The 27,285-nt window shown below is 43.0% G+C and overlaps 1 protein-coding gene across 9 annotated transcripts in view; it reads left to right on the top strand.

Annotated features, from left to right (window-relative positions):
* Positions 1-27,285, top strand: part of celf5a (cugbp, Elav-like family member 5a) — a 168,436-nt gene that overhangs the window by 116,912 nt on the left and 24,239 nt on the right. For all 9 annotated transcript variants that reach the window (XM_029429027.1, XM_029429029.1, XM_029429031.1 and 6 more), the window contains 2 exons: positions 18,630-18,758; positions 22,247-22,326. In XM_029429027.1, the coding sequence (XP_029284887.1) occupies positions 18,630-18,758; positions 22,247-22,326 (209 nt within the window). The remainder of the gene's footprint in view (positions 1-18,629; positions 18,759-22,246; positions 22,327-27,285) is intronic.

Below are 27,285 nucleotides of genomic sequence, written 5' to 3'. Positions count from 1 at the left end.
CATCAGAATTGCTGGCTGGCAGCAGTCATTACAAAAAAAGAAGGGCATCACTATAGATAGGATGATTTTAGACAAAGCAATAGACACAGCCGACTGAAACGACTTTAAAACGACCCTATAAAGGCACATTCTCACTACCATGTGACGCCGCCGTTATTTGTAATGTTGATTGATGCTATTTAAAAGAGATATGAGTTTCTGACATTCGATTCAAGGCCTATTTGCTTCAACGATTATATTCAAGTGAAGTCAGTTGCTGAGCAAAAATTATTTTTTTACCAGCATTTAATCTACATTTTAACCAGAGAGGGACATGAAGTCACATCACAACTCAATTACTACCTTTTCTTTGATAGATATTGCAATATATATATATATATACATATATATATATATATATATATATAGTTAGATATATATATATATATAGTTATATATATATATATAATTAGATTTCAGTGTTGCAAATACCCATTGATTGGCCAGAGTTTGAGGTTGCCAAATAATCTGCAATTATTTTGATTAGCGATTAATGTTTAACATCATATTTTGTGCAAAAATGTCAGTAAAAGTCTCTAAACTCTCTATTTTATACTATATTAAATTGATTGTCTTTGGGTGTTAAACTGACTGACGAAACAAGACATTTAAAGACATCACCTTGGACTTTGAGAAACTAAAATGGACATTTTTCTCCATTTTCTGATATTTTATAGACCAAACGACTCATTTATTAATCGAGAATAAAAAGAATCGTTACTTGCAGCCCACGTATTAAATCTTAAACACTATCTAGTTAAACACTAGCAAATGATGAACACTAAAACTAAATAAAGTGAATAAAATAATGACGTTTCTGTTGGTAATTGACAACAGTATAACAGCATACATTGGTAAAATGTTGTTATGTTATATATATATTGTTGCTGGGTTCTAATAATAACAACATTGTTGCACAGCATGTCCCTGTTACTGTCCTCACAAGTTGAACATTGGATAAAAGACACTCCGAAACTTCACGCACATCACAGGGTGGCATCATCAAACGCAAGACGAGAAGTTTGATCTTTCAAAGGCGAGAAGCGAAACACACTCTGGATGCCTTTTGCCCTCGCAGGCTTGGATTGAGTTTAGTTGTTGTGAGCATTACTGATCAACACCTTAGGAAAGCAATCGGCAGAACTATTATGCACAGTGATTTTTCCCCCCCCCCCCCTGTTACCTCTGGTGATAGGAGGCCATGCAGGCCCATGCCCACAGCCCTCTGGTAGACGGTGCTTTGCTGGGATCTGTGGAACAGAAAACCAAGCTATTTACAGGGAACACAGCAGCCTCAGAAGTAGCTACTCGCCTCAGGGTGCAAAATACTTGAAAATAAGCTCCTGGTCTCTTTGATGTGTGTGTGCACCAAATCTAAAGGCATTTCAAGTAGTGCTGCCTTTGAGCCAAGGACGAGTCTAAATTGTCTCTTAGAGCTGAAGATGGGTGAGGTGAGGATGAGGGTTAAGTAAAAATCAAGAAATATAATATTTTTTCTGATGGTTGCATTACCATAATGTACTCTTCACATGGCTGCTGACAGGAGTAATCCCAGTGGTGTGTTTCTTTTTTTTTTTTAAGACGGCTATCAAAGATATCTGGAGCACCAGAGGTTTATTGTTCATCCACTGATGAGAGATGACAACAGTCTTAGGAGGCTCCTCTGATGAGAATATGAGTTTTCATATAAGGGAGACATAACATCTCTTTGCAACTCTCAACCCTGTTTAACAGCTCTAATATGATGGAGGAAAAGTGTTCTGGAGCAAATTAAGTGACTGCTTTATAACAGCTGCCTCTTCACAGCTATTCCATTTTGTATTGCTGCTGCATTAAAGGCCATGTTCTGCATGGCAATCTGCTGCTGCTGTTGTTGCTGCTGCTGCTGCTGCTCAACATTTGTCACAGTAGATAAGGCATGTGAGCAGCCCAAACAGTGATTGCACGTCTCCGAGCTCGGAAATCACCGACCAAAGCAACTTAACTTGTTTAACTACAGAATATAGGATAGAAAAATGCACGTGTGAGAGAGAAAATTGCCACACATGGAGGAATAATGTTGAATATTAATGCACAGCTAAAGGTATGTATATGAAAGAGAGTAAGAGGAGGATGGTGGGATGCAGGATGCAGGTCAGACGTCAAGCAGCACTTAGATGGCCTCTCTGCACGGTGCCGGGTTAAGCTATGGCTGGTATAGAAGGGACGTTTTCACCCAGGCCGTAGACATGGCAGCACTCACACAGTGCACTGCACAGAATCACGGGAGGTCTGTATGGCTCACAACATCTGAAAAGACCTCAATTTAGAAAATAGGATGGTTACTAAACTACTGTAACCATGGCTTTGCAGGTTTCCTTGTGCCTCAAAAAAATAAAATAAAAAAGAGGATGAAAAAATAACATTTCACAATCTCAAGACTTGAAAGCTTTCTTTTGCTTCGAGAGGGAAAAAGGAAAATAAATGTTTCAGACTTTCACGCTTCAACAGTTATTTGTCCTCTTTTTCTTTCTTCCGGTTCTGCGGCCAGTGAGTCACCTTCCTCCATTTTCTTCTCAGACACATTTCTCGAAGCAAAGGTCCCTCTGTCTGTTGCGCAGACAAGTGTAAGTTGAAAGGCCCGTTTGAAGATAAGTTTAGAGGAACTATACTTTATATTTTGACAAGAATGTAAGAGCCCTCCGGCACAAGAACCTTGATAGATTCCCACGGTCGGGTCAGAGTTCATACATACCGCTACGGGGGGGGGGGGGGGGGGCATTTTCTCTCATCTTGAAAACTATATATTTTTTCTGTTATATTTTTTGCTCCAGGGTGTTTTGACACTTTCCACTATTCATTATGCATGAGCTGTGGCCTTCATTGTGACTGAGGTCTATTGAAATTTGTGTCAAATACATTGTGTCTATACGCTGCTGCTCCTGTTTGTATCTACTCTATAAAGCTCTGTGTGTTTCCTCTGATGTTCCCGTGTTGATTGTACACTCGTATCTTCATTAAATCCTACTTCTAGCTCCGTCGTGCTAAACGGCTCCTCCAATGGTTCAGTATAGTTAGTTTAGTATCAGACCGATAAAGATTAGGACAAGGAATCCCGACTATTAGTCCTTATGGGTCAAAGCTTTTACCGTGATGCCACTTCATCGCTTCTTTCATTACATCTCGTAAGTAGAACATAAGTAAACTCACCTTTTTTGTTTAAACTGGGTTAAATAAAACCCAGTTTGTCCGACTGACCATTTACATGAAGAAGTGAAAGTGAGCCGGCTTGTTATCTGTTCATTCACTTGCAGAGACGTACTGTAAAAACTATAAGAAGGCTTTTTGTGAAACTAAAATGTACGATGGGTTAACCAGACTCGACGACGACATTAATATCTGTCACTCTTAATTTACAAGATTGCACTCTGAATAAACCGACGCTTTGTGAGCAATTCAGTTAGTCCTCTTGGCGTTGTGTTCTTTAATTCTCCACGAGCTGGAGAGCAGTGTTGCTGAAGCTCTGTCGTTGAAGAGAGCAGATGTGACGCTCTAATGGTCTCAGAGGGCAGGGCCTCCATCACCGGCTGCCATGGAGACAGTACTTATTCTCTCCCTCTCGTTTCCCTATTATCCCCACATCTTTGAGGTCTATAGAGAGAAGTTGTGGCTATAATTCTGGGCTGGATTTCTTGTCTAAGCCTCCTGTGTTCAGTAGAAGCACCTGCATTAATCCCAGGTAACACCTTTTGATCAAGGATTTAATTTAGCCCCGGAAAAGGGGTGTTCACGCCACGAATCCTACCGGCCAGATTGTTGTGTTGACAACGCCGGTGATGGATGTGTTTCGCTGTCGGCACAAAGAAAGGCAGAGATCTCTCACTCTGCTGCTTTTTCTTGGTACGGGCACAGCAGCACAAACACAAGAGGTGACAGGAAACACATTGAAATTTCATCATTGAGTATTGTGTGCTAATTCCCTCCACTGGTTTCACATGTGCACCGCACTAAACACAATGCACAGGGCAGAAGTGCAGGGTAAACACTTTGATATACTAATGCCACTTGTCTAAGGCAAACTTTAAGGAGAGTGTGTGTGTGTGTGTGTGTGTGTGTGTGTGTGTGTCAGTGCCTACTCCTGCAGACAGCAGAACCGCCAGTGTTTTACTCCTGAGTGATTTATTTCTTCTCTGAGTGATCTTCCAAAACAAAGACGGTGTTTGGTTATGCTGAGGGATAAAGGAGGCTATTGCCATCCCTCAATTCAGAATGTTTTACTCCCGGCTGCATTGATTTCTCTTGTTACTGCAGGTCAGCAGGAGGAAATTGAATTGGAAATTGTAGAAACACTCTATTATTTCATTTTCTGGCATTTGTGTTTTTCTTCCCCTCACCACCTCCTTCTGTATTTTTTAGAAGACAGCGCTGAAACTAATGTTGAAGAGCAGTTACTGTCAGGACTGTTAGATGACTGCTCGGACTTTGGCTCCTCTAATAACACTGTCCTCCGATGAAAAGGTTACTTTCACCCCTGTGGTTTTTAGACCACATCGGTTTGCGTTTACGGAAGCACTTTTCCTCTTCTTTCCCGTCTGCCCTCCCTCCGTGCACACGGGGTTAGCGCTGCTTTTACATGGAGAACATTGCAATCCAACATTTAGTTGGATTGCTTCGGTGAGTGTGGGTAGTTTTGGGGCGTCTGGTTGGAAAGAGGCACACACACACACACACACACAGGTCGACGTGACACACTATATTCAACGCTCTGTTAATCCCACACTAGATTAGACTTCCACCTGGGCTTTACCGCTCATCTGTGTGTATCTTTGCTCTGAAACTGCATATGTGTCTTCAGCCGCAGTGAAAGCAACATATGTAGCTAGATCCATTTCCTTTAAATGGCCCCCCTCACTTAACACTCTCTGAAAATCAAACACAGATTTGTATTAAAATACAAAAGGAAAAAAACAACATTTGACGTGAAATTCTCAGGAGCAGATTTGACTTCTTGTACATTGTTGGTGATTAAAAAAAAATTAAAAAAGATATTCAGGCCTGAAGCCCCCGGTATGAGATAGGAGGTGTTGAGGTGCATTGCTTATTACCAACTAGGGGGTCTTTAGGGGGAAGAAAGCAGACAAAGCGTTAGTAAATGAGGAGTAGGAATACCATAGCCCCAATAGGATTAAATAGGTATCTTTCTTTTATTCTTAACACCTTATCAGGGACTGGTTTCCAGCGAGGGTGAAAGGTGGACGTAATTAACTTTATGGAAGGATACGGTACGAGCCGGTAGGATTATAAACTAGCAGTAATATGAGTCCCCAGGAAGAGGACTAACAACCTCTGGTGAATGCAATATCAGTGGTGACAAAATATATTCTGAAGCATGTTTCTGTATTGTAAAGCAGCGGGGGGGGGGGGCATGAACCTTCCTAAATGAACACTTTTGAGAGAATTGATTCGTTGATGAAGCCTTGCTTCTCCTAAACATTTTGAACGTGCTCGTATCATAATATTTGTCCTACAGTGTATCCGTGATATTATTGGCACGTTGCCTCCAACACTTCCCCGTAGGTTGCTGGATTAACCAGAAAAGCACTTTAAGATTTAATTATGGGAACAGAAATGCTTGTTCAGTGCTGAATAAACACAAAATAAAAGATGTGTTTATCTTCTATAGTTTTTGGGCTGAGTTATTTACCTCCATGGTGGAGTTTAAATATTATTATAATATATTGTTGTCTATAAATCAATCAAGAAACGTCACTTTTCGTCCTAAGTTTTATTCAACATTTTAAAAAAAACCAACGAGCTTCTGCTGCAGAAAGTGTTTGACTTCTAACAAGCGATGTTCTGTGCATATCTATTCACCGGCTCTGTCACTGTCTGCTTTTTACATTTGGCCATGTATAGCATGGTGAGCTGAATCCAGTATCGTAGCAACAGTAACTATGGGAATAGAAACCTGTGGAGAGGTCAATGCGATGGCCCCCACTTGGCCTCTTTCTATAAAGGTTCGCACACTGATTTTTTTTCAAATTCTCACCATCACTATAACCCCACAACACCCGACTCTGCACATGACCAGGATCATATTTAATCATTTGTAAGGACATTTCGTACTAATTGCAGCTGCGCACAAACTTTGATTTCACACAGATTTTATTCTGGAACATGTTAGGACAGCGAGGTCGATCCTGGATGTAGGTCCTTCTGTATTTTCTCTTTGCCACAGACGCCTCTCTGCTGCTACTCGTCTCCTCTCCCTTTCGTTTCCTCCGTGTGTGCATTTGATGTCGGCTTTCAGTCCTCGAGGGACAAATTCTCCTGGGTCCTTTAATTGACAAGTGTGTACAATAACTAATCAGCGGCAAAGCAACTGCCCTTTAAGATGATGAATTAACTAAACTAATTTCAGATAATCCTTCACCATACTGGGCCCCGCTGACAGCGACAATTGATATTTGAAATGCAGACACCCCTCCTCTCTGACTTCTGCCAGTCATTTCACTCTCCCCCCCCCCCCCCCCTCATAAAGGTGGCGTGGTTGATAAACTGCTGATGGAGCTCTGAGAAGATTAAAATAATTTCTGAGCTCGATGTGACAAACACACCCCGTCATACACACACACATACACATGCAGTTATTAGCATGCATATATGCAAAAAGCCATAATAAATTAATTTGAAAGGGCAGGGTTAAGTCTAGTGGTCATTTGCTCATAAAAGTTGATGCCTTATAAGAGGTTTACCAATTTAAATTCCAGTTCTGTGTTGATGCACGACCTCTCGCCCCCTAAAGCTCCGTAATGTGTTCTGTCAACGCGGTCGTCTCCCGCAGATTAACATTGTCAGACAGTTGTAGAGTGAAAAGGACGACATGCTGTTTTCATAGCAATAGAAGGAACCCTTGACAGATCGACCTGACACCAGCCATCAGTGTGTGCTGCAAAAAAAACAAGCCCGAAATATGTGTCGTAGAACAAAAAGGGACATGTGTCGTCGTGCATCTGCACATTCTGCCGCGAGTGAAATATGTAGCAGGAATCGTAGTGGACAAGAAGGTTCAGGTTCTTCAAATTGATTGAGTTGTTCCGCAGGTGTCTAATTGCCAGCGTTTCTCTGTCATTACATCACTTCTATCGTGTGATTAGGGAGTCTTGTGAAGGTTGCCGGGGAGAACGGAGTAGAATACGGCTTCTTTGATTAAAACTATCACCGGACTGGGAATTGACAGCCAGCAGGTTTTCTCCATCAACTGATCTGAGAAGATGTTGCCACTTTCTGAGCATTAGTTGCATGTTGTTTTGTGTTGCTTCACTCTATAGCTTGTGGCGGCGTGAGGTGTTTTATATTTTATATTTAGTTTCAGATAGAATTCAAATGTAATTTTGTCCCCCCCCCCAAAAAATTAAATCATCAAGCGCACACTTTTGTGAGTAAAGCAGGCAGCTAGGTACTTAATAGCATTTCTAAAATACATCTGCAGTGTTTGGACAGTTTAGTCCACGAGTCCTAACTTCACATGGTGGGGGGGGGGGGCCATGTTTTCTGTTTCACCAGTGACCTCTGACCAACACGTGTCTCTAGAGATCTATATGTAATCTTGCATGATGGGGGCGAAGTAAAGCAAGTTACAAAAAAAAAAGCTCATGATCTATAACTATTATACTCTGTATCTGTTGTGTGTTTAGAAGTGTGTGTGTGTGTGTGGTCAGTCAGGGAAGCAGCGTTGTCAGCAGAGGCAACAGGATAAAGAGGAGGAGAGTCTCCCCTGCATGCATTTTTAATCACACGCTCCCCTTTTTTTTTACACTATTTAGCTTTTCCCTCCCCTCTAAACTTCTATGTGCTGCGTGCTGACATCGCGTTTCTCAGCCTTGCACACAAAGCCCTCTGGTGCTCAGTGTCTTGGAGTTGGAGCATGTCCATTTGTGTGCCATGTGCCCATACATGTGACTATTGGGGATGTGATTCTCCCCTGTCTCCCCCCCCCCCCCCCCCCCCCCCCCCCCCCCCCCTCACACACTCGCAGTATGTGATCCCACAGTCCCAGAGGCAAGAGAGAAAGAGAGTGAGAGAGAGCTGGTACGGAAAGTCTATTTAGTCAGTTGGCAGCACTCAAACTACAGCATAGTCTCCCTGCATAGAAAGGATCATCTTAAATTATTCTGAGCTGAGATTCAAATTTCATTTTGTTTTGGCCCTAAGCAACGGGCAAAATTGCCTGGGTGAGATCAGTAAAGGTCAGGGGGAATTAAAATGCTTACTGTAAGGTTTGTCAGTGATGGAGAAGGAGCTGGGAAAAGATAGAGAGCCAGAGGAAAAGGCCACCTGCCTCATAGTTTAGTCTAAGTTGGTGAGAGAAATAAGTCAGCCTTTTTTTCCCGTGGTCTAACACTATTAGGTATTAGCTTGACAGGTCCAAATTTCTCCATTCCTTCATATCTATCATATTCCAAGATACAGATTGCATTTATACGTTCTGCATGCAAAATTGAGCCTCACGGTTCAACAGTTTCATCAACAGACTGTGTGTGTGTGTGTGTGTGTGTGTGTGTGTGTGTGTGTGTGTGTGTGGCTCTACAATACATTTGTATGCATGCTGAGATGATTTGCTATCCAATAAATCTGATGCACGAAGTAAAACAGCAATGCGAAAAATGTAACTGACATCCGATGAAGAATTCCGCTCTCCCCTCGTGATGATTTGTTCAATATATATAGATATTTATTTCATTAGATATCAAGCAAAATATCATTGAAATGAAAACAAATGGGCTGTCAAGAAGATTGGGGCGGAGGAGAGAGACAAAGAGAGACGGAGCAGTGTGTGTGTGTGTGTGTGTGAGAACATTATGCGGGTCATCTTTGCCACAACGCACTCACACATGCACATGTCTGTATCTGTTCTCAAACGTCTCCCTCTTTCTTACAAACTCTGTCGCCTCTGCAGAGGGATGATAGCACCTGAGTCTGTTTTCAGGTGCTTGCTTGATTTCAATGAGATCTCGTTATCATCACAGTAAATTGTTGTGTTAAGGATGAAGCAATATGGAAATTCCTCTACCAATGATATTGCATCTGCATATGTAAATATCTATGGACAGTGTCAGGAACCTGAGCGTCAATAACATATTGTTAATGCAGTGACGGTGGAAGATGTCCTCAGTATATCATGCACGTGTCTTTTCTCACAGATGTAATATAGAGGATATGTTGTGGAAACCTTTGTAGCATTTCATTAGTTGAGCCGTGCAGGGCTCTGTCAAAACATGTGATATAACTAGTTGTGATCCCGCAGACAAGTAGGGATGAAAAGTGGGTAAAGGAGTCCCGTACGCAAGTCTGCCTTAGGCCCCCCAAACACTACACCTGTCCTGTTTTATGAAATGCTTTCAGTAGAATCACATTCTCTCTCTTAAAAAAAGTGCTGATTGACCTTCCTAATTAAAGTGCACCATCGCCAACAGAGAGCAGATAAGACAGCTTGGCTGTCAGTGTGACTGACAGGGTTAGGTTCTCCCCCTGCAGTCACATCAGCACTACAGAAGCCATGCACACACAAAGCACACGACTGCACACAGAGGAGAAAAGTTTTGAGTTTAGCATCTCGTCCGCTATCATGAATCTGCTCAAACTGTTAATATGGAAATGGTAGAGTGTAAAAGTACACCAGTGACATGCTTTAGGGCTTATGTATTTATTTATGTATTTGCAACTTTACCTCATACAGCATTTCCCCATCTCATAACTGTTAACACTGCAGTTTCTTCAGAGATCTGCACTGAACTGGAGTATATGCAAAATGAAGCTGCTGGCTGATGTCACATGTATAGAACAAATCTGAATCCACTTTCACCAAGGTCTCTGTAGGTCATGGCAGGTGAGTGCTCGAGCGCACCCTATATTCCCCTACAGCTCGCACACTGCTGGCCGGGGAAAGCTGACATGCAGGGTGGCCTGTAAGCCTCTTTTGTCCATGTGCAGCAAAGTCATCTGCCAGCTCAGTTGCTCTCGCAGACAAAGCTTCAGAGAGATAGCCCATATTCTGGTACATCCTCCCTCTCTCTTGAGCTGGAGTTGGGCATGGCCCCTCGCTCTCTATCTCCTAAGCCTTCTCCCTTTCATTTCTCTCTCGCTCGTGCTTGTCCACCCTTTTCACATTTTCTCATCATCCTTTTTTTTTTTTGCATTTCTCTTTACTTTTATTACTTTTGTTTGCCGGTCTTGAGCGTTAATACTGTAACCTTTTTAGGTATTATCTTAGTCTTTCAGTCTGTCAACATTTCCATTGTCTTTTCTCAGACAGAGGTGTTTGTTCCAGCACGGGTTTATATTTTATGATATTGCTGTGATATGATATGCTTGTTGTGTAGAGGTGAGAAGGTGACAGGATATTGGTATCCTACTCTATATTTAACACAATAAGATCCGGGCGAGCAGGATATCACATGGAGCTCAGTTTAGCTCGGTGTATAATGAAGTTTGTTGTCTTTTGATGTAGTCAATTTTGTCCTTCCAAATGAATAAAAAAAAAGGTAATTACTTGAGAGCAACCATGAAGGCTAATGAGTTACCTTCATGGTAACTCATTAGCCATCCAAGATAATCTCAAGGTGAGATGAGAGAATGAAGAGAGATGGCGACAGTAAAGCAGAAGGAGAGGGACGGAAACGGGACAAAGAGGGCAAAAATATGTCAGAGAGATGATACAAGAATGAGCGAAGAGCAACTCTACTGTAAGGAAGAGGAAGGAAAGAGAGGGAAACTGCGCGCGGAGGAGAAGGGAGGTGGGGGTTGGTATGAGGGGGCTGGCCGAGGGGGTGTGTCCAACATTACCCTCATGAATCAGTGTCAGTGGAGCGATGAGAAAATAATTAAGAAACAGGCTAGCGCTGTGTTAAATACTGCCAAAGGTAAAAGGCCCATTCCACTGTACAGAAACACAATCTGGACGGGAAGGAAGAATGGCAATAAATGGGATGGAGGAAAATGGGGGAGAAAAAAAAATCCATATCATAACGGATGCCAAAGTGCCCTTCAGATGGCATTATGAAGGGAGACAATATAAATAGCACTGCCATATTGTAAATGTTTATATACAGTAGCTACACGTTGCACAGCAGTTTCAGGATTTATGACCGCGGCAGTAATACACTGAATTCGACACAAGGCTGTGAGTAATATTTCACATTTGTTATCATATTGAATGTAAATTTGCTGAGACGTATATGGTGGAGATAAATATATTAGGCAATTTCTCCTTCTATTCTTCTCATTTCAGTTGTTCTGCTCTGAGGTTGGAAGGGGGGGGTACAGAAAGAGAGAGAGAGAGGAGAAAACAAAACACACACACAAGCCAACAGTTACACTTACACACCGCAGAGGTTTTACATGGAGCATTTACAGAAGGGGGGGGACCAAGTCAGAAGACTGTAGTTATATGTTCAAGGCTTCCAACGTGGAGGGGCCAAGATGCAGCTGAAATCCCCCCAGCAAGCAGCGGAGAACAAAGCAGCCATTAGATCGCACTGATGCAAAAGAAATCAAATCTGTGGAGGCTCTTTGGAGTGACTTACAGGAGGTCCTGCGTGTGCTGTATGTGCATCTTGTGTCTTTACACGTGTACGTATGAACACGTGGGTGTGCCTGTACAGATATGTCGGTGAGTCTTTAAGGTGTCATCTACAATATCCATCATCCTTCCTGCCAGCGGCACAGACAGAATTCATGATCACTGGTCTCCAAATCCCCTCTGAGATGGAATGGACTCTGTCGGTGTGCACGGAGGAAACGTGTACTGTTGGAACGCAGGAGCTATCTTCCCGTGAGGCTGCTGTTTGGTAACACATTATAGTTTGATCTCGAGCTCTTTGGCCTGACTAATACGCTATAGGGACTGTGATGCAACAGCTACCAAGAGCAACCTCCCACTGCAGTGATGTTTGTTTGTAGAAAGCGCTTTAGATGCCTCTTGATGCCGTATATGTGTATAAATACGGCACATTATGTTCCGTATACATGTTCGTGTGTGTGCCTGTTGACATAGCTGCTTTTTATTCTCCTGACAGCCTGTATTTGAGTGCACATATATCATTTTATGGTTACTTTATGTGTTGCCCGCATGTTTACAGTGTTTATGCATATTTGAGCGACCTTGTGTTGGTGTGCTTATGTGTACTAACATGTATGTGAAAGCAGTGAAGCCTAATCCATCCCAGAGGGGTGCTTAGTGAAGGATGCGCTGTTTCTGCAGCATGGCTATCAAGGCCCTGCACGCTGCGCTCGATGGCATTTTTACTGATGGCTTTTATGGGTCGCAGCCAAGCTTCCAATGAGCAGCCTTGACACCAAAATGATGAAACTATGACATGAAATCAAGCCGGTGTCACCGTAGGTGCTGCTGGAGTTAAAAGAAGCAGGTCTCCCCCTGTAGCTGCTGTTAAAGGGAACGTGTCTAATTGAATTATAGGCTGAATGTATGCAGAGCATGGCTGCTGACTTTATGTGCAACCTTGGCAGGCGTCACAATGAAATATAATATGTTTAACATTCATATATCATAACGCGTCTGTTCGGTCTCCTGTAATTCTCTTTGCATTCTTTATGCAGTCGTATTTGTCGCACTATAAGTCCATATCGCGTTGCTTTGGTGTTGAAATGGCTGATGGCCTTTTGGTGAGAACAAGCATTGTTTTCTTTGCACTGTTGTTTCCAAGCAACATCTCCGGAGTTGTGAGGAAACGGCACTAATAAGGTACCTCATTAGGGCCGGTGCATGGTAGGCCTTACAGTGTGCGCTGTCAACTCTGTGGGTAAGCATGCAAACTTCAAAAGACAGCTGCAAATACAACGCATGCACACAGGAGTGCTAATTTACTTTGGAAATTGGTAAACAAACGATTCCATCAACCCACATTTCTTTGTCGGTTGAAGGTGTGCCGCTGGAACCTACTAACTGGCTTCTGTCTGAAGTAGCTCCAGCGTTATGACACAATGCATGGCCGTCCTCTCTCAAGTGACACATTATCGCCTCATTATTCAGGAGTTAATTTGGCAGGGTTTTATCACCCTGAGGCTGTGCCAAACCTCAGACTCCCTCCCTCGTTGGTCTCTCCCACTTCTGCCACGGATCCCTTACTGTACACAGACGGGGAAGGATGCCCTTCGCACACCTACACACACAAGAGGGCAAACATACACTACTGTATGTACACACACACATCCATTCACCATCTCATTAATGCAAACACGGCCCTGGTTAGATCCCTATATGTAACAAATTGGATTAAATTCCACTGGCTAAGCACTGTGATCTCTTAGGGTTAATTAATTTCATTCCATTCTGTCTGTGTTTTTTTATGCTTGAACACATGCTGACACTGTTATTGTGTGGCATCCTGCTCATTGGAGAAGTATAATAGGCTCATGAAGGAGGGAGAGGAAGCCACAATGTTTGGTATTCCGGCTACAAAGTGATTTCGATTCTCTCTTTCTTCCTTTTGACAAGGAAGTACGCTACAGTAGCTAGCTCTAATACGGTGGATCCTTCCCCTCCTCGCAAGCCTCTCTCCAGCTCTTATCTTCCCTTCCAAATGAGAAAACCTGGATGGCTTTTCAGGGCCCCTGTTTCTGCCTGGATGCTATCTCATTTGGTTTTAATATATTTATCCATTCATTATTGTTCCTTTTTTTTATCAGCCGGCTAATATTGTTCATAATTTGTCCTTATCTCAAAGCCTGACAGACAAATTTACACTCCGGCTCAGCAGACAGATGGAGAAATGACCCTTCTCCAACCCCCCCTTCCCCCTCCCTTCCCTCGCTCCTCTCCTCCCTTCACTCCTCTCCTCCTCTCCCAACTACAATGAAACATGACTGACAGCCCGCTGTATAAGAAGTTGTCATAGCAACCTTCTATCCTTCTGACAAGTGCTTTTTCTCTTCCTGCACACTCTCTCCCTCTGTCATAATATCTCCCTCCCTCCCTCCCTCCCTCCCTCCCCACTACCTTGCTGTTGCAACGATTGAGAAAGAGACAGACAGAGACGGGAAATTTGAAAACCAGAGAGCACCTAAGGCAGTTGGTATGCTTTCCTTCCCTGCATCAGCCCCCATTCCCATCCCTCTCCCTCCCCCTCCTCCCACCCTTCCCTTACCTCATCTTTCCCAACCCTGACAATGATTTACCAACTCCAATGCTACACCTCTTTCATCCTTCCTGGCTTATCAAGGACTGCAGGACTGTATGCACAACATTTTACAGCTCTCAGTCTTCTACACATTCCCTCTCTCCCTCTCTCCTCCTCTCTCTTATTCTTCCTCGACATCTCTGCTTCCCCCATCTCTCTCCTTTTCTTTCATTCTCTTGTTGCTCCAAAAGAACTCCCTCTCTGCCCCATTGATATTCAATAGGTCTCATTTCACTGTCAAAATCCTCGGCCGTCTGAATTGTAATCATGGAGCATACAGTAATAAGTCTCCTGTGCTGCAGAAGGTATGTGCCGCGTGCCACGTGGACACGACATCCTTCAAACTTCCAGCGGATTTAAACATTATGTAAGAGAGGAAGGTATTGTGCAGAGATTTGGAGCACACTTACAGGGAAGGAATTAGAGTGGTATTGTTTGTTGCGTGCGTGTTATAATAGTCGGACTACAACAAGAAGAAGAATTAAGATATGAAATATAAGTTGCTTTTGCGCAGTGGACTCACAGGCTTCACACAAGGACCTATGCGCTTCTACTGAAAAGCTCATATTGATTAGAAAGCGTCCACATGGACCCGGTAATCCTCAGTATGTATAACCAGGCAGCACACTGCCATTTCATTATTCCGGAGTTTAATTTCCAATGCATTTATTCAAAACAAGCATCTGTTTAGTAACTCGGAGTAAATTAAACATGATGGGGGGTGAATTCGAGGATAGCTGTGCAGTGTCACGATGAAGTTGCATACAGTACTCTGCCACAGTGAGCTGTAAATGCATATTAATGCCAGCGTGCTGCACAGTTTTCACAGTTAAGTTGCTGCTGGTTATTAGACCCCTGAATTGTTTAGGTGATGACGGTTCACTGTAAACACTACAGCGCTGTAATTTAGGAGGCTATTTATGCTCACTTAGGGTCGGTTATGATGTGAGCAAGAAAGAAACATCATTTCTTGTCTTATTTTATATTCATCTACACAGTAGAAGACATTCACCACAGGTGAGTAGGTGGAGCAGAAAGATGACTCAGCTGTTTTCTGAGGCTGCAATAGAGAAAAGAGCTTTTGCTGCTAATCATGTTTTAACTTCTCAGCTTCGCAGAATGCTTCAGGGTTGTGTGTGTGTGTGTGTGTGTGTGTGTGTGTGTGTGTGTGTGTGTGTGTGTGTGTGTGTGTGTGTGTGTGTGTGTGTGTGTGTGTGTGTGTGACTGACAGTTCAATTCATCGAGCTAAAAACACAATTCAATCACAAACATTCTTTTCACGACTTCCTATTAATCATGTAAAACACAGTTGACTTTGGCTTAATGGTCCAGTTTAAAGGAGCGTCCCTGTCCAATGAGTAAATCAACTTATATTACACAGTGGACACGAGGCAGTGAGGAGAAACTGTAATGAAGTCCATTTGTTTGTGTGTCACCTGCATATAATACAGGATTACATATGTAGCTGTAGTCTTCACCTAGTTAAGGGCTCAGTTCCCAAACATATTGTTGCATGTACCGTACTGCATCGATAATGGATAGACGTGAATGTTTAGATGTGAGATTGAATTGCAGATTGAGGATAAATGCTCTGCAGACACAGTCACCGTAGTTCCACGCTAAAAATGGCACGAGCAAAGTGTGTCCACATCTGCAGACAGACGACTGAAAATGCTGCCAGCAGCAGCACGTAAATCAGATAAGATGGTTACAGCTGAGATGGTGAGAAATGTGTGTAGCAGAGGCCGATGGATGGAAGTTAGCAACGATAGCAGTTAGCAGCCGTCATGCTGGTGACGGTGGTAGCTTTTGGATGTTTCGCCGAGATCTGTTTGCATTATAGAGAAAAACACAAATTAGACAGCGGGCAGTCTAAAGAATAGCTTCCCTGAAGAAAAAAATCAATTAGTTAACAAACGTGATAGCTAACAGTGAGACTTGCATCCCGTTGTGTGTGCACCATGCGTGTGGTCATGCTGGGGGATCTGTAATCCTCTGTGTCAGGATGTTTGAGGGTTTCCTGGTTTGTGCATGTAATTCTTTTTCTCTCCCTCTTTTGCTCCTTTTTTTTTCCTTCCCCCTTCAGATATGTGTAAATGACTGTAGGTGTTTTGCACTCTCTCTGTGTCTGTTTGCACACTGCCTGTGCTGCAGTGTTGTAGATAAATGAGATAATGTTTCTACTGGCGATGAGCACAACACCTGGATTCCCAAGGTAGCGTTTTAGTTCAGAGCAGCCACAGCAGAATCCTAGACGGTGGAACAGATCTCTCCTAGATGATCTGTTTTCATGCGTTGTTAGCTTGTTTTCAAAGCAGTCACTTTGCAGAACATGCACTCCATCTCTCTCTTTCAGCCGCAGATGAGGAGCACCTACTAAATGCTTCTGTTGCAAATATAGAATTCATATAAAGTCGCAGCGTTCTTACGTTGCCGTTAATTCCTGCATACTATGTTCAGATTAGAACCTCTCTCAGAAGCCGGCACACTGAGCATGACTCCACTGTGTGGGGCTTTTGTGTAGCTCACTGTGGACCAATATTACTCAGGAATGTGATATATGGTGGCCAATGATCCCGCTATACTTGGAGTCTTATAAATATTATTCCATTCAGCTGGAGGTGACGTGCCAGTTAGCAATCTCTCAGCTGAAGGATGGATGCTGTGGCATATTTTAAGACGTGCCACATATGAGCTGTTGTTAGTATGATCGTCAGAGTGCAGCTCATAAGACATTGATGGGGTCATGCATTAAAGAACTTGTCACATCCCCATCATCTACTTGAAGAAAGGAGTTACAGCCAAAGTAGGAGCAGGAGGAACCAGAAGGTCGACTGCGGTTGTTTGGGTGGTTCTGTAAGGAGGGTATATAACATGAGGTCTGACGGCATTCAGAGAAATGTGTGCAGTCCAGCCCCTCCCCCCTTCCTCGACTCATCTCCCGACATCCAACCTCTGAATTTATATTCTCCCTCCAGCAAAAGGAAGGACCATCTTGGCCTTTCATTTTCAGGGCTTTCCTTTCCTTTGTTTTTTTGCAGATAAATGCTCGCCAATCCACCCTGACAGATGTCACATTGCATCACTTCCGTTTTGATACATAGCCTCTGATCCTGCCACTTGCAATAAGGAGCCAGCACCAGGGATGCCCCTCCCTAGACAACGCTCTGACACGGGTGATTATTTTAAAGGTGCATCATTGGTGCTGCTGAGTGCTGAAACCCTGGCTGGGCTCCGTGTCCGCATGCGCTCACCGCTGTGCCCATTGCAGGAGCGTGGGTATCGGCTTGTGTCTGGGTCGGGGAACGATAACAACACGACACAGTCAGTAGTCGTCACATGTCACCCTGACACTGTGCAATACCTGGCAGCGATTTTTTGCCGCTCTCAACCTCCTCACAGCAGCCGCTAGTCCTGTCTCTCACTCCGTCTCTACACTGTGACTTCACAGGTCAGAGTTGGAGAAACAATCTGTATAAAGGGAAGGTTTTAGTGCCTCTGCTTTCAGCAGACTCGCTGCACTGTAGCATTAATCATACAAGGCCAGAGTACATCAGTAAACACAGTGTGTCAGGTCAAGGAAAAGATCAGATCCCACAGCATTTAACAGGAGTCGATAGCATACAGGCTATCTATTGAAAATTCAGCGTTATTCATGGCATGTCTCCCAGCCTTCATTGCTCGCAGGAGAGACACGCCATTGTTCACTGAAGAGCATACTGAAATATTTCTCTGGCTACACAAAAAGCACTGGATCAGCAGCAATTAGTAGAGTAAGAGAGTGATAAAGAGAGGAAGGGAGGGAGGCAGTTGAAAAAGAATGAGGTTGAAAAATGTAGAATCAGCGAGAGAAAAAGAAAAAGGGAGAGAGAGATGAATAGAGAGGAAAGAGAGAGAGAGCGGCTAAAAGAGAGAGAGAGAGAAAGAGAGCGTCAGTTTCCAGCCAGTACACTGTGTGTGTGTGTGTGTGTGTGTGTGTGTGTGGGAGTGGGAGGTTGGAGCTGCCTGGAGCCACTGGTGCTTTTAAAGGACCAAAGACTTGCTCATTGTCTTGGGTCTTTGTGTGTGTGTGTGTGTGTGTGTGTGTGTGTATAAAATCTCTTCATTAGTCTTCCCATTGCTCCCCCCAGCCCCTGACCACTCACTTACCCCCAGCAGCTACAGTATACTATGTGCCCATATGGGAATAAAGCCAGTTATACTGGAGATTAAAACGATCAGCCTTGAGAAGGAGATGATACAATGTGACTCGAGCTGTGTTTGCTTCCGTGGAAGAAGAGATTAATAAATTATTCTCAATTAAACGTTGTTCAAACCAACGATGATGAGGTTTCACTACTGTATGTCCTCAAATTGATGTAGTAATTGAGGTCAAAGTTATAATTTAACCTTTTGTCTCGTTGTTTGTTCTAGAAGACAGGAAGTTGTTTGTCGGGATGCTGAACAAACAGCAGACCGAGGAGGACGTTTACCGCCTCTTCGAACCCTACGGAGTCATCGAAGAGTGCACGGTCCTAAGAGGTCCCGACGGAAACAGCAAAGGTAGGAGCCATGATACGGTCGTCGGCATTATTTAGGTCACCGACAGAGAAGTGACAGTGCGTGTGAGTGTCTACGTCAGCGGGGGTATGTAAAGTGCATGTGACATATGCAGCAGATATAGGTCAAATAATATCTTTACACTGCGCTGTTTGATGTGCTCGTCGGCTGCAGGCAGGGACAAAAACGTAAAGCCTGATGTGTCAGATACGTTTTGATTGATGTCTGACTTCCATAATTAGGCCTTCAGATATAAGTGGATCATTTCTTTGACTTTCTCCCTTTTGATCAGTTTGTAGAGAATGTCGTCTTTATGGCAGCCGACCCTCAATAATTGAAATACTTTAAAATCTTCCCATATTTTTTCTTTGTTTGAAGACTGACAGCGCCGTTGTGTATATATAGATAATATAAATATTTGATATTTGGATAATATGTGATAAAAATCCAAAAGGCCAGATGCAAAACCAAGACGCTCCAGTCACATGGTAACCACCAGCAAAAACAGATCAGCCCATTTTATGAATAATTGTAATCCCGTCAAATGCAGCAAAGAAAATGCTGACCTTTCCATCACACACACTCTTCCTCAGCATCTATTTCCTGAAAGAACCTCGTCTCCATTACAAAGCCAGGATTTCTATTCTGTCACTGTCACTTTTTTGTTGCAAAAATATTAATGTGAAGCATTTTGTCCTATGGATGCACTGCAGGTCCTTACTGTAGCGGTGCTACTGTAGTGCAGATATCTTGAAGGCCTCTTTTAAAACAGCCAAAAAACTTTTGGAGACATCAATCCCCCTGACAAGCAGCAAAGAGCCTATTCCCCAGCCAGCGCTTAAGGAAATTGTTGTGGAATTATATCTGAGGGGGTTTGAAGCCAGAGCGTTCTGACTCTGCAGTGGTTTGTAGGAGAAGGAAAGATGGATGTCAAAACGATTCAAGTGTCCCCGCTGTGAGGAGAGGGGGCAGCCAAGGGAAGATGCCAGGGGTGGAAAGTACATTTATTCAAATACTGTAAGTTATTGTAAGTACAATTTTGAAGTCATAATTTACTTATGTTATGCTACTTTATACTTCAACTCCACTACATTTGAGAGTTACTTCATATTATTTATACAAAATATAATCCAAATAAATCCTGATGCATCATCTTAGAAGCTCTACAAAGTCATCAGAGTGACACATGAACCGGTCACATACAGTATACCGTGTTATTCTGAGACGGGTAATTCTGCATGATGAGTACTCAAAGAATATTTTGATGCTAATACTTCTGTACTTTTACTCAAGTAATGTCGGACTTTCCACATGACCAGAGTACTGCTTCTCTTTTCTTAAAGTAAAGCTTCCACCCCTGGACGTTACGTTCCTCCCCGTGGCTCGACAACATTTGCGCTCTATCGAACTTCAAAACGTCAAACTCCAAATATAAATCATATTCATCTGTGTCTGCTGATGGCTGTGTGTTAGTTGCTCCAATAAAAAGCTGAGCAGAAACGGAAACAGATCCGTTTTGAACTTTGCCATCACAAAATCCTAATTGTGCAGAATTATGTGCAACAATATAATTACTGTAAAAGTTTCATATCAGAATAGTTTATGCTCCCGAGCTAATGCTCAGTCTTAATTACAAACAAACACTCCTGTTTGGTTTCTACAAATAAAATAAAAAGCAGAGGCAATGCATACTGCGGTTTGTAGAATACATTATAATAAATTCATAATTATATTGGCATAGTTTTTACTACTCCTCGCTGTGAAGGAAATTCCTAACGAGCGGAGTACTGGAAACCGAAGGAGCTGATGGAGACGTCTTACGCTGAAGCTTTATTAGATCGTGATCAAGGAGAATAGATAATGAACAGTACGAGTGAATCCAGAGTCACATTGTCTGCCACGAGTCATTCCATAAATTGTTTACGTAAATATAGATCCCCTAGCTGTCTCCTTAAATCCTAGTCAACACATCTGGGCTCATCTTAACTCGTAATCTTGCAGCTGTGGTTTGTTGGGTCCAGGGAGTCAACCAGGGTGAGCTATAGAGAGACGGTCTCAATCTCCAAATATGTACAGAGAGTCAGCTTTGACCATATCCACACATGCATACTAAGAGTAGTTATGTAACCTGGTCCAGATATAGCACTAGGTCTAAAATTCCCTAACGGTAGCAAAGTCCTTGTACAGGTCATGCAGATCTCGAGCTCTTTTCCATCCGTATCTCAACAGGAGGTAGTGTTTTGACAGCTGAATGCGCATCTTGATTGGCTGGTGTCCACAGGGGTTAGCCCATTAAGAGGGGGAGAATGGCAGGTCGGCTGGGTCAAGCAGTATAGATGATAAGAAGAATAAAGTATGAGAGATAAAGCGAGAATAGAGAGGAAACTTAAAATGAAATTAGGTGAAATAGGGTGTAATTATAAGTGGGGATGGCGGCTCAGGAGTTACTTCTGCTGCCTCACTGCAACAGACCCGGCGTAAGTCTTCACACGCTTCTGTGTGGGTAGTTTAGCTGTGTTCATTTTGGTTTCCCCTGCCCTCTAAAACTTCCTGCAAAGACATGCAAGAGGCACTGCATAATCTGCACATGTGTCATTGAGAGTCTGTAGTAACTTGTCAGCTGTAATAGACTGAACACGTGTAGCAGTAGTGCCTTCAATCCAACGCGTCCAGAAGAAACACCGGGATAAAGACAGTGAATGAAGTTTAATTCATATATTAACATAAACTAACATCGATTTTATTCTGTTGTTCAATCATTACTTAGGGTTGTGTTCATAGGGGAACTACGCTAGTCTTGAACATGGATTTCAATGTGTTAGGAGTTTGTTTTCAAGAAGTATTAAGCGAGAGTGACAAGTGTGCAGCTTTAAATCAGGTTCCATTTAATCTTTCAATAATTAATGTGCAACAGCTCACTTTGTGAACCCGCAAAAAATCCATCTTCAACATGTTCTAACGGTATCTACTACTCACAGTATTGCTTAAGGACATTAGAGCTAAGCGTGTAGGTTCTGTGGTCGCTGGCCTTTGGACAGACTTCGTCTTATTCACAAATATTGATCAGAACATCCGGTTGTGGGAACAATAAAGTTTTACTGAGTTCTCCCAAGGAGTGGTTTTCTATTTAAAAACATTAGCCAGTTTAGCTAGTATTTAAAATGCACAGACAGGCTTGTGGTGCTAAATAGCATGCTTTTCTGCTTCATCAGTGCAATCTTTAGCCTGCAGCTTCTGCCTGCTTGTCTGCCTGCCTAATGCCCGGAGTGGGGCAGCCTGCTGTGCAATGAGAGCCTCTCGCTGCACAGTGATTTCCATGGTGTCAAATACAATTCAATATCCTTTATTAATATACCGAAGGCTTTTAAACTCACTCGATTGAATACATTTACTGTATATAAACTGTGTGTGTGGTTGTGTGTGCGTGTGTGTGTGTGCGCGCCTGTGTGTGTGCCTGTACGTGTGTGGTGTGCATCTGTTCTCTCTTCCAGGTTGTGCCTTTGTCAAGTTCTCCACACATACTGAGGCTCAGTCTGCAATCAGTGCCCTCCACGGTAGCCAGACCATGCCAGTGAGTACAGCTCTCTCTCTTACATATGAAAACAGAGTAACCTATACACACACACACACACACACACACACACACACACACACACACACACACACGAAACATCTATCCAGCACAACGCGTACACACACACGGACCACCAATAACAATGTGCACCTCTATTTATTAAGAGCTTAGTTTGGAACTTACCCCCAACTTCAAAGTTGAATCAATGTATATAAAAGTGCAACTATCCTCCTTAATGTCCCAGCTTTGAAAACAGATACAGCTAGAAATAGCCTTCTGTCTCTTTAATTAACATAAAAAAAAAGAAAATCTAAATGTAATTTCCAGATAAAACTGTTTAGAGTGATAATTGAATTTTGGGTGAGTCATCAATCAGTAGTTCTGCTTGCATAATCAGTGAATATAACTCCAGTGTGAGATTACATTTGCTCGTTATGTAAGCACACGGTGTCCTCTGAATTCTCTCTGTATTGGATTTACTATGAGCTCAGAAGCTGTACTGCTCATTTGTATGTGTCTCATGTTTAGGCATGCTCCCTGTATACCTGCTGTATACTTGCTGGTGTCAAAATAAAAGCTACTTATTCTGCACTCCCAACCCGAACAGAGTTATTCTCTGTGACATCCGGCGAGCGGACAGAGTCACGTCCCGTGTTATACAGTCTCTTGAAGTATCCTCTGGTTTCATCCTCATTTTTGTTTGGGGGTAACTCTCGCCTCAGAGAAGCAGGAACCCTGAACTCTCTCCCTCCCCATCACAGATGTTGTGTTTCACTGTGTGATTTTATTATCAATGGTTGCCAACGTGTGGCTCAAGAGAGGAAAGAAGGACTAGAAGCCGGCTGTGCCATTTTTGGCGTAACCTCTGAGTCAATTTAAGTGCAAATGACTGCAGGTCATGAGCAAAGACTCTGGATGTCCATTCTCCATAGATACCCTCCTGCTTTGTTGCTCCACTCCCCTATCTCTGCTAGCTCTCTGCCCTCACTCGCCTCTCTTTGGCAGCCTCTCAGGATATTAGGCAATAGACTTGTTTACTCCACCTTTCACCACATTGGCTGCTGAATTATTCATCTAACTATAAGCAGGGGGCAGAAGGGAAGGGAGAAAGAGTTTGGGAGAGAGTGAGAGGTGTGTGGGGGGTGGGGGAGGGGGCGGAGGGAGAATGAGTGAATGGACAGGATTTATATCTCCTGCTCTGGTAAATTGATTATAGAAATCTGATCAGCATCTCATATCCTGTGGCTGCTGGAGGAGAGGGCACAGTGTGCCTGCCTCGCTCAGATTAGCAGACCACCGGTGGGCCATTACGCCTCAGTAGGACGGGGGCCATTCAGAGGAAAATGTCCATCAATGTAGCAAAGATCCTGGCAAAACCTTGGACCATACATCCTGTATCCATTTGAGTCCATGTTGATTGCAGTTGAGTCCCAGCTGCAAAAAAGAAGTCACGTACAAGTAATTGATGGAATGAATAAATAAATGTTTTTTATTTACACTGTTGGATGCATTCATAAATGAATACATGAAGAACTGAAACAAAAGAAAAATCGACAGCTACTATACAGGAAACATCATGAACTGAACTTACAAAGGGCAACCGTTGCCTGCAACCGTTTTAGTCTCATTTTCACTTCTCTAGGGCGTATAGAAATTATTAATTGTTCTAATGAACTAAGATGAACTGTGTGTGTGTGTCTGTGTCTGTGTCTGTGTGTGAGTGTGTGTGTGTGTGTGTGTGTGTGTGTGTCTGTGTGTACTGCCCCACCAAGGCCGTGGCTGTTGAGCAGAGATGACCATGAATAAAGCCCAGCCAATAGCATCGCTAGCTGAGGTGTTGAAGTGCACTGAATATTAACACTGCGACTAACTACGGCAGTTTGATAGATCTACTGCCAATCCCCCCAAGCATGAGCACTGGCTTCTTAGAGTTTATGAGTGTGCACACACACGCACACGTGAATGCATGTGTGTGTGCATACATAAACATGTACAAACAGAAGCACTTTGTGGCTAGTACATTTGCATGAGCACAAACACACACACACATACTCTACTCTTTCTATATTGCTTCTCTCTGTGTTTTCACTGTCACATGCTCGTACAGCCACAGGCTAGGGTCAAAGGCTCCCTGACTGATCTTATTTTCCAGCTCGCAGGACTTGAGCTGAATATATTTGTGTTATTCATGTAGAGGGGGAGTGGGCATTTTGTATGTGCGAGTCGGGAAGGAAAGAGAAAATCCACATGGAGTGTGTCCACGTTTATGGAAAGTCAGTGCGTGCAAAAATATACTTTACATATGCATACATGTGAGCGTTTATACTTCCCTATGCTCATCCAAATGAAAAATGATGTGCCAATAGCTAACTACGACATAATGTCAGTGTATGAAGGATGATAGCGAGATAGTGTAAGTGTATGAATTATAGCAGTGCATCGGCAGGTCACATATAAGACCTTGGCTGGATCTCCATCACACCCTAACCTGTCATATTTCGAGCATGCCTACCTCCGCCTCCCATACACACCACCACTATTTCTCAGCCTAGTTCAGCTTTCACACACACACACACACACACACGCACACACTGCCACTGCTCAGGATATGAGTGGCTCAATTAAACATTTAAACGCTAGAGCTGTAAAGCAAATTGCCGGGATTCAGCGGGGTCGTGTAGGAAGTAAGTCCCGGGACAGAATTACACCGAGACGAGGGGGGTGGGGGGGGGGGGGTGTGTGTGTGGGTCAGGTCCGTAGAGCCGTGGTGATTTTTTTTTTTCAATCCGTATCCGCGTCAGCTCAGCCGGGGTTTGAGACCGTTTCAGCTGACACAGGGACTGACACAGAAATACTGGAGCAGGATGATGGAAGGATAAGAGCAGAACAAAGGAAAGCAAATGAGGTAAAGTTTGCATAGAAGAGAGAGCTGGATGATTGAGAGTGAAGAGAAGAGCAAAGAGGGTATAACAAAAAAAAATAAGCCTCCAAATGTGATTCCCCAGCTGCTGGATCTTCTCTATTACTTCAGTCAGAGAAGACACACATGCAAGTGCCATGAGTGCCAGGATTTAACACTCAGCAAGACGCATTGTTTCAATGTTCAGATCAATATGTCACTGCCTCAAATAATGATAATAAAAGACGGTGGAAAGGCAGCAAAACAAAGCTTTGGATACTTCGGTATGAAGTCAGAAAACAGTAATGATCTCATTTTGTATTCAATGAGATGCAGCGTTTTAATGTCACTATTTCACAAGGATGATAGATCTTTGTGCTGCTACTCATTAAACAACGTTCTGCCTTTTTATATTTTTACGTTAATATTTATTGTTTAAGATCTGTCATCTCCCCCACAAGTATTTCTACCCAGGCAATTTACATTCTAATAACCTAATAGATTACAGTCATCCATTATTTTGCTGGCCAAGCTCAAAGCAGATGTGTATTTATGATTCCTTGGGTGGTAATGCGTTATTAGTACAAATAAGCATGGAATAGTGTCACGCAAAGGCCTTAAATGATATGCTGTATTCTGTAGCACTATACTGTGTATGCAGCATTTATGTAGTATTCATTGAAGGCAAAATAGATCAATCATTTTCATATTCTGAAAGTGACTGCAGGAGTTTTGTTACATATAAAGATATCTGAAACCCACCACAATGTCAAAACAAACATGTCAGCTGAGCACCACATGCGATGCACTCACACTCTTGAGGGCAGCACTCTGGTCAAATACATTTTTAATATTAAGTTGAAACTTCCAGAATACACATTGGTTTTTTTTAAATATATGATAAGCAATGCGGACGCAATATGATGCCATTTGTTGTGGAGGAATGGGAATAGTGGCAATACATTCTCACTAAAGAGGCGGTCTTTATTTGTGCAGGCAGTGATGGAAAGAATATCTGCGGTAAGGATTTTGATGTCGATTAGAAAGGCGGGATGTATTTCTTGATTTTAGTTTTTGTGCTCGCACATGTGACACTTGAAACCAATACAGAATCCGTTTTCCTCCTGGCTTCACCGTGCACTAATGCAAGCCGCCATATGTTTAGAAGTGAAAGAAGTACGGGATCTATAGCTGGGCGTGCGGCTTAGACAGACACCAAGCTTCCTTGGCATTGGGAAGGAACTGTAAAGAGGTAGACTTTCCTTTTGGTTCTGGATCTCTGTAGTGACTTTTTTATCCTCCCCTGTTTAACTCCCCTTCCTTCAGTGGCTCTCTAAGGCAGCTGGGAGCCGCCTGGCAGGGGGATTCTGCTCACACTTGGCAGCTTAAAAATTTAATGAGACTTTTACTTCACACTTCATCCTGCTCTCTTTTATAGCAATGGCGATTCTACTCGCTGATATCCTGACAGGCCTAACTGGGAATACCTGGGAGATAAACAATTGTGGCATCGGATGCTTAGCCGAAGAGCCATATGATGCAAGTGTCCTAAGGAGAACCAGTGGGAGGGCAAAGTCGGTGTTTACACTTCCTGGGGGGGGAAAAAAAGCTTTGCAGAGAGTGGGACATACATGCACGAGTATGAAAGAGAATGGCAAAAGGCTCTCATACAACATGTTACTCACACAATACGCCATGTTGCTATCATTCACGAAGGCACACTCCAATCTCCTTCTTATTAATACCCCCAGCCTTCCCCAATAAATTAGAGAAGCAGAGCAGGAACACGCAGCTCTCATTCCCAAAGAAGGTAGACCTTTAATAGCTTTTTCTTTTTTTTTTACTGTGAGTAGGAGTTAAACTATTCATTATGTACTCGCACATCTCTTCTGTATTCTGGTCCTGCGCCGCCTTGTCCTGGACTCTCCCAAAGTTAAAGCTCATAATAAAGTTAATGATGCAGATAGTAAAAAGCTGGACAGACACAACAGACAAACCCTAAACCTGTAACTGTGCCAAAGTTAACCTTGAAGTGACGGAGCACAGTCTTAATACAC

Source organism: Cottoperca gobio, chromosome 4 (genome assembly GCF_900634415.1).
Source record: "Cottoperca gobio chromosome 4, fCotGob3.1, whole genome shotgun sequence".
NCBI lineage: Eukaryota > Metazoa > Chordata > Actinopteri > Perciformes > Bovichtidae > Cottoperca > Cottoperca gobio.
The sequence above is the reverse complement of the archived record's forward strand: the minus strand, read 5'-3'. Positions and strand labels throughout refer to the sequence as shown.